This window comes from Bos javanicus, chromosome 19, assembly GCF_032452875.1.
Source record: "Bos javanicus breed banteng chromosome 19, ARS-OSU_banteng_1.0, whole genome shotgun sequence".
Taxonomy (NCBI): Eukaryota; Metazoa; Chordata; class Mammalia; order Artiodactyla; family Bovidae; genus Bos; species Bos javanicus.
In genome coordinates this window covers 64,830,233-64,845,879 of record NC_083886.1, presented here as the reverse complement: position 1 = coordinate 64,845,879, position 15,647 = coordinate 64,830,233, and the positions used below count along the sequence as shown (strand labels likewise).

At 39.7% G+C, this 15,647-nt stretch overlaps 1 protein-coding gene across 12 annotated transcripts in view; it reads left to right on the top strand.

Annotated features, from left to right (window-relative positions):
* Positions 1–15,647, top strand: part of HELZ (helicase with zinc finger) — a 147,046-nt gene that overhangs the window by 27,891 nt on the left and 103,508 nt on the right. For 9 of the 12 annotated variants that reach the window (XM_061393073.1, XM_061393076.1, XM_061393069.1 and 6 more), the window contains 2 exons: positions 12,927–13,051; positions 15,020–15,076. In XM_061393073.1, the coding sequence (XP_061249057.1) occupies positions 12,927–13,051; positions 15,020–15,076 (182 nt within the window). Of the gene's footprint in view, positions 1–12,926; positions 13,052–15,019; positions 15,077–15,647 lie in introns of those variants that run through there. The other 3 variants (XM_061393078.1, XM_061393080.1, XM_061393079.1) reach the window with 3 other exon arrangements.

The window sequence follows — 15,647 nt, the reverse complement described above, 5'->3', positions numbered from 1 at the left end:
AGCACAGAGACTGTCCAGAACTGGACTGTGGTTTTGAAGTGAAGTCTTTCTGACCTAAAAGGCCGTGCTCCTTCTCTTTTATCTGTCCTAAGCTCTGATCTGTGTATTCTTTGGAGTTTTATAGACATTATTTTGTTTGGTATAATAAATTTGGGGGAGGAAAGGTATATGGGTATTTCATATTCTAGAAAGGATTAAAAAAAAAACAAACTGAGGCTCAGGGTGACATTGATAATCATTAGTAGAGTTGGACAGGACTTTGGATCTTTAAGCCGGGTTTTCCTGTTGCCGAGACTTTTAAATTGGGAGCGGTTGCAGTGATGTTTCTTACTCTTCAGCTCCAGTTGCTGCAGAGCCACTGATGCCGCAAAGGTATATGGTGCAGGGGGGCCCTGTGGACTGTTTCCCCCACTGGTGCACCTCCCGTAACCGTCGTGCAATATCGAGACGAGGAAGTTGGCTTTGGTTCAATGACTGTGTGTAATTCTCTGTCATTTTACTGTGTGTGGATTCACGGAACCACCAGCACAATCGAGATACAGAACTGTTCCATCACGTGAAGACCTTTTTTTGTGCTACCCTGTATAGTTATACTCATGGTCTTGCCTCCCTGTGTAACCCTGGCAACCACTAGTCTGTTCTCCATCTCTGTAATTTTGTCCTTTTGAAAATAACACACAATAGAACCATATTGTTTGTGACCTTTTAAAGATAACTTTTCCCCCTCTCACCACGTATTTGAGATCCATCCAAGTTTTTAAGTGTATGTATAGTCCATCCATTTTTATGGCTGAGTAGTATTCCACAGCCTCTTCATTGATCATAGCCTTGTTGTGGTGAAGGGGCTTGCATAACCCAATGAGGCTATGAGCCACCCAAGACAGACGGGTCATGGTGAAGAGTTGTTACAAAATGTGGTCTACGGAGGAGGAAATGGCAACCCACTCCAGTATTCTTGCCATGAGAACCCCACGAACAGTATGAAAAGGCAAAAAGATATGACACTGGAAGGTGAGCCCCGTAGGTCGCAAAGTTGTCCATTCTGCTACTAGGGGAGAGTGGAGGGCAGTAGCTCTAGAAAGAACAGAGCAGTTGAGTGAAAGTGGGAACGATGCTCAGCTGTGGGTGTGTCTAGTGGTGAAAGTAAAGCTAGATGCTGGAAAGAACAGTATTATGTAAGAACCTTGAGTGTTAGGTCCGTAAATCATTGGACATGGTCAAGCAGGAAATGGCAACAGTGAATATTGACATCTTAGGAATCAGTGAACTAGAATGGATGGGAATGAGTGAATTTATTTCCGAGGACCATTATGTCTACTGTGGGCAAGAATCCCATAGAAGAAATGGAGTACCCTTCGTAGTCAACAAGAGAGTCTGAAATGCAGTATTGGGTGCAACCTCAAAAATGACAGAATGATCTTGATTCTTTTCCAAGGCAAACTGTTCAACATTACAGTGATCCAAATCTATGCTTCAGCCACTGATGCTGAAGAAGCTGAAGTTGACCAGTTCTATGAAGACCTACAACACTTTTGAGAACTAACACCAAAAGATGTTCTTTTCATCACAGGGAATTGGAATGCAAAAGTAGAAAGTCAGGGGTTACCCAGAATAACAGGCACATTTGCCCTTGGAGTACAGAATAAAGCAGGGCCAACAGAGTTTTGTCAAGAGAACACACTGGTCACACCAAACACCCTTTTCCAACAAGCCAAGAGATGACCCTACACGTGGGCATCACCAGATGGTCAATACCGAAATCAAATTATGTTCTTTCAAACTGTGGTGGTGAAGAAGACTCTTGAGAGTCCCTTGGACAGCGAGGAGATAAAAAGGAAATCAATTCCAAATATTCATTGGATAGATGATGGTGAAGCTAAAGCTCCAATACTTTGGCCACCTATTCAAAGAGTTGACTCTTTGGAAAGACCCCAGTGCTTGGAAAGCTTGAAGGCAAAAGTTGAAGGAGACAGCAGAGGATGAGATAGTTCATCACTGACTCAATGGACATGCATTTGAGCAAACTCTGGGAGGTAGTGGAGGACAGAGGAGCCTGGTGTATTGCAGTTCATGGGGTCACAAAGAGGCACGACTTAGTGACTGAAAACAGTAGCAAAGTGCCCCACAGCATGGCCGCAGCACAGTCAGTCTCCAGTGGGAGCCTAAGGCTTTGTGGAATAGGATCTCCACTCTCACTCTTCACTGCCCTTAATGCCTATCGACTATTTTAAGTAAAGTTCTTATATTCAAGTTGATAGGGATTAGAAAGTTAAATTATAAAATGCTAATTTTGGAATAGAATGAAAATCAGAAAAGTGAGTGAATATTTAGTATTTGAGTTAAGTTTGAGGACTGTTATCTTTCAAGTGTGCAGACTCCCTTTTTTCTATGTGTAGATGTTTGAGAAAGCAATAGTCTTTGAACTTAGGTCCTCTGAACTCAGTTGGAAGAGGCTCGTTGTGGTCGTATGACTGTTCTGTGCCTTTTCTTATTTATGCAGGGTGTCAGTTATAGTCAGAAGTGACATACATTTATTTCACGTAGTTTTTCACTCATGGGATAAACACTAGCATTAATTTTATATTAGCTGAAATTAAATTTATATATAAAAAGAGAAGATTTAAAATAAGTGGTAGCTTGCCCTTTAAAATTTTCAGTTAAAACTGAAAATTTTAGCGCAGAAGAGGGCGCTAAAGTCAAGATGGCTGTGAACACCTGAACACCCCGCTCTCCCCCAGGGGGAGGAAGGCGAAAGAGCAGCCAAACGCCTGGGTGTTTCTCCTTAGCAAGCAAATCAGCCACGGAAACAGTGAAGTAAGGGAGGGTCTTGGCACAGAACTTCCCACAGTCAGGATTTCCTCAGAGTGCTCAACAATGGAGGTGGCAAGATGTTGGCTTTTGACATTGAAATGAAGGCCGTCAAGGAATTTTAGATTAAAAAAAAAATACAGTTAAATTGATCTTTTTAAGTAGAAAAAGCTTCTTCCAGTTTTTGAACAGTTAAAACAGATGAACTTCCCAGTAACTATATAGCAAATGAATCGTGGAAATTAGAATTCTTTATGAAGAGGAGGTTGAAGTCTCTGCAAACAGCATATTCTCTCTCTCTTTCTAATGCACACAGAGTATGACAGGTACTTTTGCAAATACTGTTTTAACAGTGCCTTATGTGAAAAGTTCATTCAAGCATGTAGATGAAATAAAAACCTTTTATGATACACTGGGGAATGAAGTTTCAGGTTTGTTTCTATGATTATGTGCATTGTCAGCTTTTTGCTGTCTATAATTTTATATTTGTATAGTGATGAAGAAGTTGAGGTATATTCATTGTGCATCTCTTGCTCCTTGGAAGAAAAATTATGACCAACCTAGACCGCGTATTAACAAGCAGAGACATTACGTTGCCAACAAAGTTCCATCTAGTCAAAGCTATGGTTTTTCCAGTAGTCATGTGTGGATGTGAGGATTGGACTGTAAAGAAAGCTGAGCACCTAAGAATTGATGCTTTTGAACTGTGGTGTTGGAGAAGACTCTTGAGAGTTCCTTGCACTGCAAGGAGATCCAACCAGTCCATCCTAAAGCAAATCAGTCCTGAATATTCATTGGAAGGACTGATGCTGAAGCTGAAACTCCAATACTTTGGCCACCTGATGGGAAGAACTGACTCATTGGAAAAGACCCTGATGCTGGGAAAGATTGCAGGTGGGAGGAGAAGGGGACCACAGAGGATAAGATGGATGGATGGCATCACCAACTCAATGAACGTAAGTTTGAGCAAGCTCCAGGAGTTGGTGATGGACAGGGAGGCCTGGCTTGTTGCAGTCCATTGGGTTGCAAAGAGTTGGACATGACTGAGCGACTGAACTGAACTGAAGTTGCTTCAGTAATGTCCAGCTCTTTGCAACCCCATGGACTGTAGCCCACCAGGCTCCTCTGTCCATGGGATTCTCTAGGCAAGAATACTGCGGTGCATTGCCATGCTCTGCTCCAGGGAATCTTCTCAACTCAGGGATTGAACCCCCTTGCTTCTCCTGCTTTGCCAGCTGGGTTCTTAACACTCCTGCCACCTGGGAAGCCCCATCTTATTGAATTAGCTCTAAAATTTAAGCTAGAACACTGAAAATAAGCCAGGAGAAATAACCTGTTTGTCTATAGTATGAAAACATACAGAAGAAAGTAGTCCAAGAGCCTTTACACTGAACTACAGTTGAAGGAAAGTGTACTTTCAAGAGTATACAATAAGATCTCAGTTTTAACGTTTACTGTATACACAAGGGGTTGTAAAAGAGATGACAAAGATTGTTGTGACTGGGTTGAAGGACCAAATACTGACAGCAGTAAAAGCAAGGTAGCAGGGATGTGGGGACAAAAAGAGAAAGCAAGAGAATAAGAGAACGTATAAAATTTAAACCTAGGGGTGAAATATTTAGAAGAGGTCTAATGATCCCAAGCTTTGAATTTTGTTAGGGCTTTTCATTTTCCAAAAGCATTTTATTAAGGAAATACTTTATCTGCAAAAGATTTTGGTAGGAAGGACATCAAGTGCCACTAAAGCTGCAGCCCACATGCCTTAAAGTATTATGTATTACAGTTGGAAGAAAAGAGAGAGCAAGGGCAAGAAGGGTAGAGACAGGAGAAGGATAGTGGGGAAAAAAAACAAACTGGTAACATGGACACTGGTGAGAGACCTGCCACAGAACTGTTATTTTGATTTATGTCGTGTTTTCTGATACTTGTTATAAGTGGACATTTTGAGGTGACTTAAGTCTTCTACCATTTGGAGTCTCTTTATGTACTCCTCCCCCATCCCTAGGATATATTCAGCTACGAGTTTATGGCCAGAGATTAAATGGCTGATATTTAGGAAGGAATTTATTTATAAATTACACATTTTAAATGTATTTATTAAATGGATCTATTTTTATTTATTTAAAATTTATTTTAAATTGGAGGATAATTGCTTTACAGTGTTGTGTTCATTTCTGCTATACAATAACATGAATCAGCCATAAGTATATATATCCCCTTCCTCTTGAGCCTCCCACCACACCCCACCCCCCCCACCCCATCATTTTTAGTTTTGATTCAGTTCCTGATGTGTTGGTTCGGAGAACGTTATCATATCCAAGTGGTGAGTAAGTTCATTTTGTTAATGACTCAAAGATTTAGTTTAGTGCTAATTTAAAAATTTCTTTTGAGAATATTGGAAAAATACCACCTTGATTAGGCTATGGTCTTCAGTACAAGATTTTAGAAATAACTAAGGACTTGATAAGAGAAATAATGTAAAATGATCATGTTACTGAAAAAATACAGACTAATACTCAGCATTTACTGAACTTTAAACTTGTTTTAAGTGATCTTACTCATGGCAGGCAATACTTTACAGGCAAGGGGAATTATATTTTAATTGTTTATCCTCTCTTTTTGGTAGCCAGGGGCTACCTTACAGAGGCTGTTTTGGTCGAAGCAGTTGAGTGATGCACGCGTGTGTGCTTAGTCATTCAGCCGTGTCCAACTCTTTGTGACCCCATGGACTGCAGCCTGCCAGGCTCCTCTGTCCATGGGATTCTCCAGGCAAAAATACTGGAGTGGGTTGCCATGCCCTCCTCCAGGGGATCTTCCCATCAGGGATTGAACCCAGGTCTCCTGCATTGCAGGCAGATTTTTTACTATCTGAGCCACCAGGGAAGCCCAAGAATACTGGAGTGGGTAGCCTATTCCTTCTCCAGAGGATCTTTTCAACCCAGGAATCGAACCAGGTTCTCCTACATTGCAGATGGATTCTTTACCAGCTGAGCTACCAGGGAAGCTCAGTTGAATGAATACTCCTTTAATATTACTCATTTTCTGGTCCAGAACATTCCAAGTAAGAGATATTTTAGGTCTTAGCAAATCTTACAAAAACTTAAGAATGAAAAGGGATAGAGCCTTGAATTTCACATCACAGCTAAGGTGCAGGAAGGAGTTCTGTGCTCACAAAGTTCCACAGATAGCTGGTGGGGAGAGAATTTATTTGTAAGGAAACATAACTTTTTTACAGTTGCCTAAGATTAGATTATGTTTGGCAGGTTCAATAACTGAGGCAAGTATTATTGTACACTAGGCCATACTTTCAGAGAAGGCAATGGCACCCTACTCCAGTACTCTTGCCTGGAAAATCCCATGGACGGAGGAGCCTGGTAGGCTGCAGTCCATGGGGTCACTAAGAGTCAGACACGACTGAGCAACTTCACTTTCACTTTTCACTTTCATGCATTGGAGAAGGAAATGGCAACCCATTCCAGTGTTCTTGACTTGAGAATCCCAGGGACGGGGGAGCCTGGTAGGCAGCTGTCTATGGGGTCGCACAGAGTCGGACACAACTGAAGCGACTTAGCAGCAGCAGCAGGCCATACTTTGTATTCTTTGAGGCTTTTTCAAAATGTTAAAGATAATACAGTACCAGAGTGACAGCATTGCAATTTGATTTTATCATATGACGCAATAGCAGGATAGCTTTTTACCTATAATAGTTGACTGTTTCTTTGCCACAGTTCTTCCTGTGGGATCCTACAAGACATAAACTGAACTGCACTTAAAGACAACAATTAGAAGAAAGTACATGAGTAGTGTTTCTTGTCTGAAACATTTAGAGAGAGGAAAAGGAAAAGAATAATATGGAGACATTCAAACACCAATAGAATGGCAGAGCTTCTGTAAAATAAAATTCAGCTAATACTTTGTACAAAACCAAAGACCTTTGAAAAGTGTTTCTAAAATATGTTGTTTAATACTTTTTAAACAAAGTGACATAATCATCTGAGACTGAAATATTCTTAAATTTTTTTTTCATTTCCCTGAAACATTCCTCAGCTCTTGATAACTAGTTTCTTAATATCCCAGTTACTCAAAAGAAGCTCAGATGTTTCCTCAAGTTTTCAATACTATTTTATAATTTTTACAGGGTTAGGTAACATCTAGGGAATTCTTATGAGGAGATTGTGCTAGATATTTCATATAGTTAATCTTTACCACAACCTTATTAGGTAGCTATTGTCACCTCCATTTTACAGGGAAGGAAGCAGGCTTAGAGAATGTGAATGATCCAGACCTTGGCAGAACTGTTGTTTTTCTTTAAAACATTTTCCTGGCATTCTATCATTTGATTCTTGCAACACGCTTTTCATGTTTCAGTTCTACAAATGACCATGCTGAGGGCCAGAGAGACAAAATGACTTGCCAAAGGTCATATTTGAATAGTTTAAGGAACAGTAAGATCTGAGGGAGATGTGGGCTTACTGTGGAATTTTCTAAGGTGCTCAAGACATTCTCAAGGATATGTTACTCATGTATTGGAATTGTCAGTTGAGGACATGAGTGATCTGTGACATGGATGGAGTGAGAGCAGGTTGGTCTAAACTAAAAGTAATTGAACAAAACCTTCTTGAATATAGAGACTACAACTTTCAAATCAGTTGCAGTTGCAAAAATCACTTTTTAGTAAAACTGATTCAATATAGTGAAACTCAACATTCACAAAAATAAGATCATGGCATCTTGTCCCATCACTTCATGGCAAATAGATGGGGAAAAAATGGAAACAGGGGTAGACTTTATTTTCTTGGGCTGCAAAATCACTATGGATTGTGACTGCAGCCATGAAATTATAAGATGCTTGCTCCTTAGAAGAAAAGCTATGACAAACCTAGACAGTGTATTAAAAAGTAGACATCACTGCCAACAAAGGTCTGTATAGTCAAAGATATGGTTTTTCCAACAGTCATGCATGAATGTTGCACCATAAAGAAGGCTGAGTGCTGAAGAATTGATGCTTTCAAACTGTGGTGCTGGAGAAGACTCTTTAGAGTTCCTTGGACAGCCAGGCGATCAAACTAGTCAATCCTAAAGAAAATCAACGCTGAATGTTCATTGGAAGGACTGATGCTGAAGCTGAAGTTTCCATACTTTGGCCACCTGATGCGAAGAGCTGACTCATTGGAAAAGACCCTGATGCTGGGAAAGATTGAGGACAGGAGAAGTGGGTAACAGAGATGATGGCATCTCTGACTCAATGGACATGAGTTTGAGCAAACTCTGGGACACAGTAAAGGAGAGGGAAGGCTGGTGTGCTACCGTCCATTGGGTTGAAAAGAGTTGGACATGACTGAGTGGCTGAACAACAACAACAAGGGATAAGGAAGGACACTGCATAATGATCAAGGGAATCAACTGAAGAAGATACAACAATTGTACATATTTACGGACCCAACACAGGAGCATCTCAGTACAGAAGGTAAATGCTGAGTCATAAATGAGGAAACGGAAGTAGCACAGCAGTAGTGGGGGGCCTCAGCACCCCTCTTACACCAGTGGACACATCTTCCACACTGAAAATTAATGAAGAAACACAGGCCTTCAGTGACCGTTGGATCAAATAGGTTTAATTGATATTTGTAGTATAAACATACTAAAACATCCATCCTAAAACATCAGAATATACTTTCTTCTCAAGTGCACATGGAACATTCTCCAGGATAGAGCACATCTTGGGTCACAAATGAAACCTTGGTAAATTTAAGAAACTTGAAATCATATCAGGTATCTTCTCTGACCACAATACTATGAGATTAGGAATCGATTATAGGAAGAAAAATTGTAAAAAATGGAAATACATGGATGCTACACAGTATGCTACTTCATAACCAAGAGATCAGTGAAGAAATCCAAGTAGAAATAAAAAAATACCTAGAAACAAAAGACAATGAAAATATGATGACCCAGAATCTATGGGATACAGCAAAAGCAGTTCTAAGAGGGAAGTTTATGGCAATACAATCCTAACCCAAGAAACAAGCAATTTCAGATAAACAACCTAACCTACACCTAAAGCAACTAGAGTCAACAAAGAAGAAACCCCAAAGTTAGTGGAAGAAAAGAAATCATAAAAATCAGAGCAGAAATAAAAGAAACAGAAACCCAAAAAAAACAATAGAAAAGATCAATGAAACTAAAAGCTGATTTTTTTGAGAAAGATTAACAAAATGCATAAACCTTTAGCCAGACTCATTATGAAAAAACGGGGGAGCACTCAATAAAGTTAGAAATGAAAAAGAAAAAGTTACAACTGACACCACAGAAATACAAAGGATCATAAAGACTACTACAAGCAACTATATGCCAGTAAAATGGAAAACCTGGAAGAAATGGACAAATTCTTAGAAAGAAAGCAACCCAATAAAAAAATGGCTATAAGACCTAAATACACATTTCTCAGAGAAGACATACAGACTGCCAACAAATACATGAAAAGATGCTCAACACCACTAATTTTTAGAGAAATGCAAATAAAAACTGCAATGAGGTATCACCTCACACAGGTCTGAATGGCCACCATCAAAAAATTTACAAACAATAAATGCTGGAGAGAACATGGAGAAAAGGGAACCCTCTTACACTGTTGGTGGGAATGTAAGTTGGTGCAGCCACTATGAAGAACAGTATGAGGTTCCTTAAAAACTAAAAGCAGAATGGCCATATGACTGAGCATATGCCCCCTATTGAGCATATGGCCAGTGAAAAGCATAATTCAAATGTTACATGAACCCCAGTGTTTATTTCAGCTCTGTTTACAGTAGCCGGGACATGGAAGCAACATAAATCAACAGAGGAATGGATATGTGGTACATATTACAATGGAATATTTGTTGTTTAGTTGCCATGTTGTGTCCTGACTCTTTGCAGTCCCATAGACTATAGCTTGCCAGGCTTCTCTGTCCATGGGATTTCCCAGGCAAGAATACTGGAGTGGGTTGCCATTTCCTTCTCCAGGAGAGCTTCCCAAACCAGGGATCAAATCTGTATCTCCTGTATTGGCAGGCAAGTTCTTTACCACTGAGCTATGAAGGAAGCCCACAAATGAAATATTCAGTTCAGTTCAGTTCAGTTGCTCAGTCGTGTCCAACTCTTTGTGACCCCATGAATCCCAGCACACCAGGCCTCTCTGTCGATCATCAACTCCTGGAGTTCACTCAGACTCACATCCATCGAGTCAGTGATGCCATCCAACCATCTCATCCTCTGTCGTCCCCTTCTCCTCCTGCCCCCAATCCCTCCCAGCGTCAGAGTCTTTTCCAATGAGTCAACTCTTCCCATGAGATGACCAAAGTATTGGAGTTTCAGCCTCAACATCAGTCCTTCCAAAGAACACCCAGGACTGATCTCCTTTAGAACGGACTGGTTGGATCTCCTTGCAGTCCAAGGGACTCTCAAGAGTCTTCTCCAACACCACAGTTCAAAAGCATCAATTCTTTGGCGCTCAGCCTTCTTCACAGTCCAACTCTCACATCCATACATGACCACAGGAAAAACCATAGCCTTGACTAGACGGACCTTTGTTGGCAAAGTAATGTCTCTGCTTTTGAATATGCTATCTAGGTTGGTCATAACTTTCCTTCCAAGGACTAAGCGTCTTTTAATTTCATGGCTGCAGTCACCATCTGCAGTGATTTTGGAGCCCCCCAAAATAAAGTCTGCCACTGTTTCCCCATCTATTTCCCATGAAGTGATGGGACCAGATGCCATGATCTTAGTTTTCTGAATGTTGAGCTTTAAGCCAACTTTTTCACTCTCTTCTTTTACTTTCATCAAGAGGCTTTTTAGTTCCTCTTCACTTTCTGCCATAAGGGTGGTGTCATCTGCGTATCTGAGGTTATTGATATTTCTCCCGGCAATCTTGATTCCAGCTTGTGCTTCTTCCATCCCAACATTTCTCATGATATACTCTGCATATAAGTTAAATAAGCAGGGTGACAGTATATAGCCTTGACATACTTCTTTTCCTATTTGGAACCAGTCTGTTGTTCCATGTCCAGTTTCTAACTGTTGCTTCCTGACTTGCATATAGGTTTCTCAAGGGACAGGTCAGGTGGTCTGGTATTCCCATCTTTTTCAGAATTTTCCACAGTTTATTGTGATCCACACAGTCAAAGGCTTTGGCATAGTCAATAAAGCAGAAATAGATGTTTTTCTGGAACTCTCTTGCTTTTTCCATGATCCAACAGATGTTGGCAATTTGATCTCTGCTTCCTCTGCCTTTTCTAAAACCAGCTTGAACATTTGGAAGTTCATAGTTCACGTATTACTGAAGCCTGGCTTGGAGGATTTTGAGTATTACTTTACTAGCGTGTGAGATGAGTGCAATTGTGGGGTAGTTTGAGCATTCTTTGGCATTGCCTTTCTTTGGGATTGGAATGAAAACGGACCTTTACCAGTCCTGTGGCCACTGCTGAGTTTTCCAAATTTGCTGGCATATTGAGTGCAGCACTTTCACAGCAGCATCTTCCAGGATTTGAAATAGCTCAACTGGAATTCCATCATCTCCACTAGCTTTGTTCGTAGTGATGCTTTCTAAGGCCCACTTGACTTCACATTCCAGGATGTCTGGCTCTAGGTGAGTGATCACACCATTGTGATTATTTTGGTCATGAAGATCTTTTTTGTACAGTTCTTCTGTGTATTCTTGCCACCTCTTCTTAATATCTTCTACTTCTGTTAGGTCCATACCATTTCTGTCCTTTATCGAGCCCATCTTTGCATGAAATGTTCCCTTGGTATCTCTAATTTTCTTGAAGGGATCTCTAGTCTTTCCCATTCTGTTGTTTTCCTCTATTTCTTTTCATTGATCGCTGAGGAAGGCTTTCTTATCTCTCCTTGCTATTCTTTGGAACTCTGCATTAGATGGTTATATCTTTCCTTTTCTCCTTTGCTTTTCACTTCTCTTCTTTTCACAGAGAAAAGAAGAGAAAAGGCTATTTGTAAGGCCTCCCCAGACAGCCATTTTGCTTTTTTGCATTTCTTTTCCATGGGGATGGTCTTGATCCCTGTCTCCTGTACAATGTCACGAACCTCTGTCCATAGTTCATCAGGCACTCTATCTATCAGATCTAGTCCCTTAAATCTATTTCTCACTTCTACTGTATAATCATAAGGAATTTGATTCAGGTCATACGTGAATGGTCTAGTGGTTTTCCCTACTTTCTTCAATTTAAGTCTGAATTTGGCAATAAGGAGTTCATGATCTGATCCACAGTCAGCTCCCAGTCTTGTTTTTGCTGACTGTATAGAGCTTCTCCATCTTTGGCTGCAAAGAATGTAATCAGTCTGATTTCAGTGTTGACCATCTGGTGATGTCCATGTGTAGAGTCTTCTCTTGTGTTCTTGGAAGAGGGTGTTTGCTATGACCAGTGCGTTCTCTTGGCAGAACTCTGTTAGCCTTTGCCCTGCTTCATTCCATATTCCAGGGCCAAATTTGCCTGTTATCCCAGGTGTTTCTTGACTTCCTACTTTTGCATTCCAGTCCCCTATAATGAAAAGGACATGTTTTGGGGGTGTTACTTCTAAAAATGAAATATTATTCAGCCATAAAAAAGAAGAAAACCATGTCATTTGTAGAGATGTAGATGGACCTAGTGTCTGTCAATACAGAGTGAAGTAAGTCAGAAAGAGAAAAATACACGTTAACACATATTTGTGGAATCTAGAAAAATGGTAAAAATGATCTTATTGCAAAACAGAAATAAAGGCACAGATGTAGAAAACAAATGTAATGGATACCAGGAGGGAAAGGGAGGGGTGAATTGGAAGAGTGGAGTTTGACGTATGCACTACCATGTATAAGACAGATAACTAGCGAGAACCTGCTCTAGAGCAGGAAACTACTGGGTACTCTGTGGTGACCTCAGTGGGAAGGAAATCCAAAACAGCAGGTGTAAGTTGATGTATGGCTGGTTTACTTCGCTGTAGAGCAGAAACTGACACAGCGGAGTAAAGTAACCATAGTCCAATTAAAAAAAAGAAGCCATGCCTAGAATAGTGTGCTAATAATAAAATTAAGAAAAATGTGTTTTGAATGTCACGTGGTTAATGATGGCTTTTCTTCATGACAGTGCTGGGAGAAGGACTGGCCAAGGGAGATGGCGCCTTTCAGGCAGTGCTTTGCTGCATGCAGCTTAAAGGAAAGCTCCAGCCTGTATCCCACATTCTTGCCAAGTCACTGACAGGAGAGTCCCTGGTATGTTGACTGGTTCTAGATTTGAATGTCCAAAAATGTGTTCACCCCTTGGACTTCTTAGGTGTATTACCTGCATCCTGTAGGTTCTGTCAGAAATCAAAGTTTATGAGTAGCTACTTACTTCTTTTCAACATACTCATATTTAAGCATTGGATTCTTGTATTAATGTCATTTGTGATTAAGAGATAATTTTTAAAGCTTTGAAACTATAGAATAACTGATTTTCTTTAAAGGTATAATTTAACAGAGCCTGAAGGTATTTTTGAGTTTTAAAATGCTTCTGTGGATATATGATCTTATAGGTTTCTTAAATTTAGTCATTTATTGTATAAAGTGCTTAAATTTATCTAAACTAAGTAATAATTACTTTTCTTTCTGATGATGTTCATATTCATGGCTGCTCTGATGAAGTTATCTCGTTCTATTCAGACCTTGGGATACATTTTTGTATGCTCTATTAAATTTTCTAGAGTTTTTGTCTATTTGTTTTCGGATGACTTAATGGAAAGACTTCCTTTTTTGAACTTTAGAGTTGGCAATCTATAGAAATTGGAAGAAAAGATATGTTATGACTTTTTTCACCAGTTGGTAACTGTTACAAAACTGATACTTTTTGAGTCATAATGAAAGATGGTGAAAGTAAAAAAAAACAACATATGTATACTTTGTTATACAGCCTGAGTTCTCTATATTCTGAATTATCATAAACTGTGGAAACCTGGAGCAAAGTTGTGTTCTCACTGCAAATAAATATACATCTGGTGAAAAAGAAGGAAATCAGGAAAGTACTTTGTATATTGTTGAGTGTAATATAATGACCCATCTTGGGGGCTAATTTAGTTATTTTCTAAGGAATTATTGTGCAGTAAATTGTTTAGTAGGTTTAATAGTATCTTTTTATTTCACCATCTTAACAAATGAAGATAAAAGCTAAGGTATCTTATTAATTATAGCAAAATTGTATGGGTCAGTTCAGTCACTCAGTCGTGTCCGACTCTTTGCGACCCCATGAATCGCAGCACGCCAGGCCTCCCTGTCCATCACCAACTCCTGGAGTTTACCCAAACTCATGTCCATCGAGTCGGTAATGCCATCCAACCATCTCATCCTTTGTTGTCTCCTTCTCCTCCTGCCCCCAATCCCTCCCAGCATCAGAGTCTTTTCCAATGAGTCAACTCTTCCCATGAGGTGACCAAAGTATTGGAGTTTCAGCTTCAGCATCAGTCCTTCTCATGAACACCCAGGACTGATCTCCTTTAGGATGGACTGGTTGGATCTCGTTGCAGTCCCAGGGACTCTCAAGAGTCTTGTATGGGTATTTAGTTCTAAATAGGTGATAAAGAATATTTCTCTTCTTTATTATTTAGATAATTCTATCTTTAAGGATCTTTTCTATTTAAATTGAGCATATTACAGTGTTTTACCTGTTGGATTTTTTTTTTTTTTTTTACCTGTTGGATTTTTAAATTAAAAATTAAGAAGCAATTTGCTTTCAAATCTCAAGTGAAATTTGAATTTCTCAAGAGCTCATGTTTTATGTTTTCCTTCAGCAGCTTTAATGAACCGTCTGTAGTAGTGTGATCATCGTATGTGAATCTGAATCATAAGTAACCAAGTTCACCTGTTTGGTTTAGGAAAAGGAGTTTTAAAAAGTTGAAGTTTGTTTTTTTTTTTTTTTTAATCCTACTTTGAGTGATACTCATTGTTAATGTTATTGAATTAATCTTAAATTCTTACGAGATGAATACAGTGTTTTAGGGCATACTGTATGTTTTGTCTGGTTCATCTTTCTAACTTCCCACATAGAGGGTTGGCTTTGCTGTCACCTCTGATAGTAATGAGGATAGGAGAGGAGCATAGCATTAGTTTTCTTTTTATGGGTAAACCTTAGAAATAGCCAAAGAGTCAAGTTCAGAGTAAAAAACTAATATGCCGCTTGGTTTCCCCCTTTTTCATTTGCCCTTTCAGAATGGGATGGTAACAAAAGATTTGACAAGGCTAAAAACACTTCTCAAAGAAACAGAGGTAAGACTATTTCAGCCGATCTCTTTGGGCAGAGTTTGACTTATTCTGAATGGCACGTGTTCGGTATTAAGATGTGGGTGGTCACTGGGCATCAGAGGCTTTACCAGTGGGTAGGGAAGCTGTTAGCCTTTCTGTGGCCAGGCTCACTCCCATCCTAGGGGCTTTGCTTCCTCGCAAGGTGCCTGTTTTGTCCCTAATTCTTTTTAGCTGTCTCTGTCCAATAAATGGAGAGGTGATTGGGAAATTTTGGTTTTTAACTACATCTGGCTATTAGAAAATATTTTCTAAGTAACTAATAAAAGTCTGTGATGTTTCTATGGAGTGAGTTTAGGTGATGGGAATAATGTGTAACAGGGTAAATGGTGAACAAAAATGTGCTCTGGTGATGAGTTGAAGGCCAGGGACAGCAGGGCGTGTAAAAGGCCCGTGGATTTGTAAGTCTCAAATTTCTGTTCCTCATACAGTCATGTAAATGTATTTTTACTTAGCTGTCTCGTTTTATTTTTTGTCTTATTTTAAAAATAGCTGTTTTTGTCAGCTTTTATCATAAATGGAAATCCATGTAAACTGA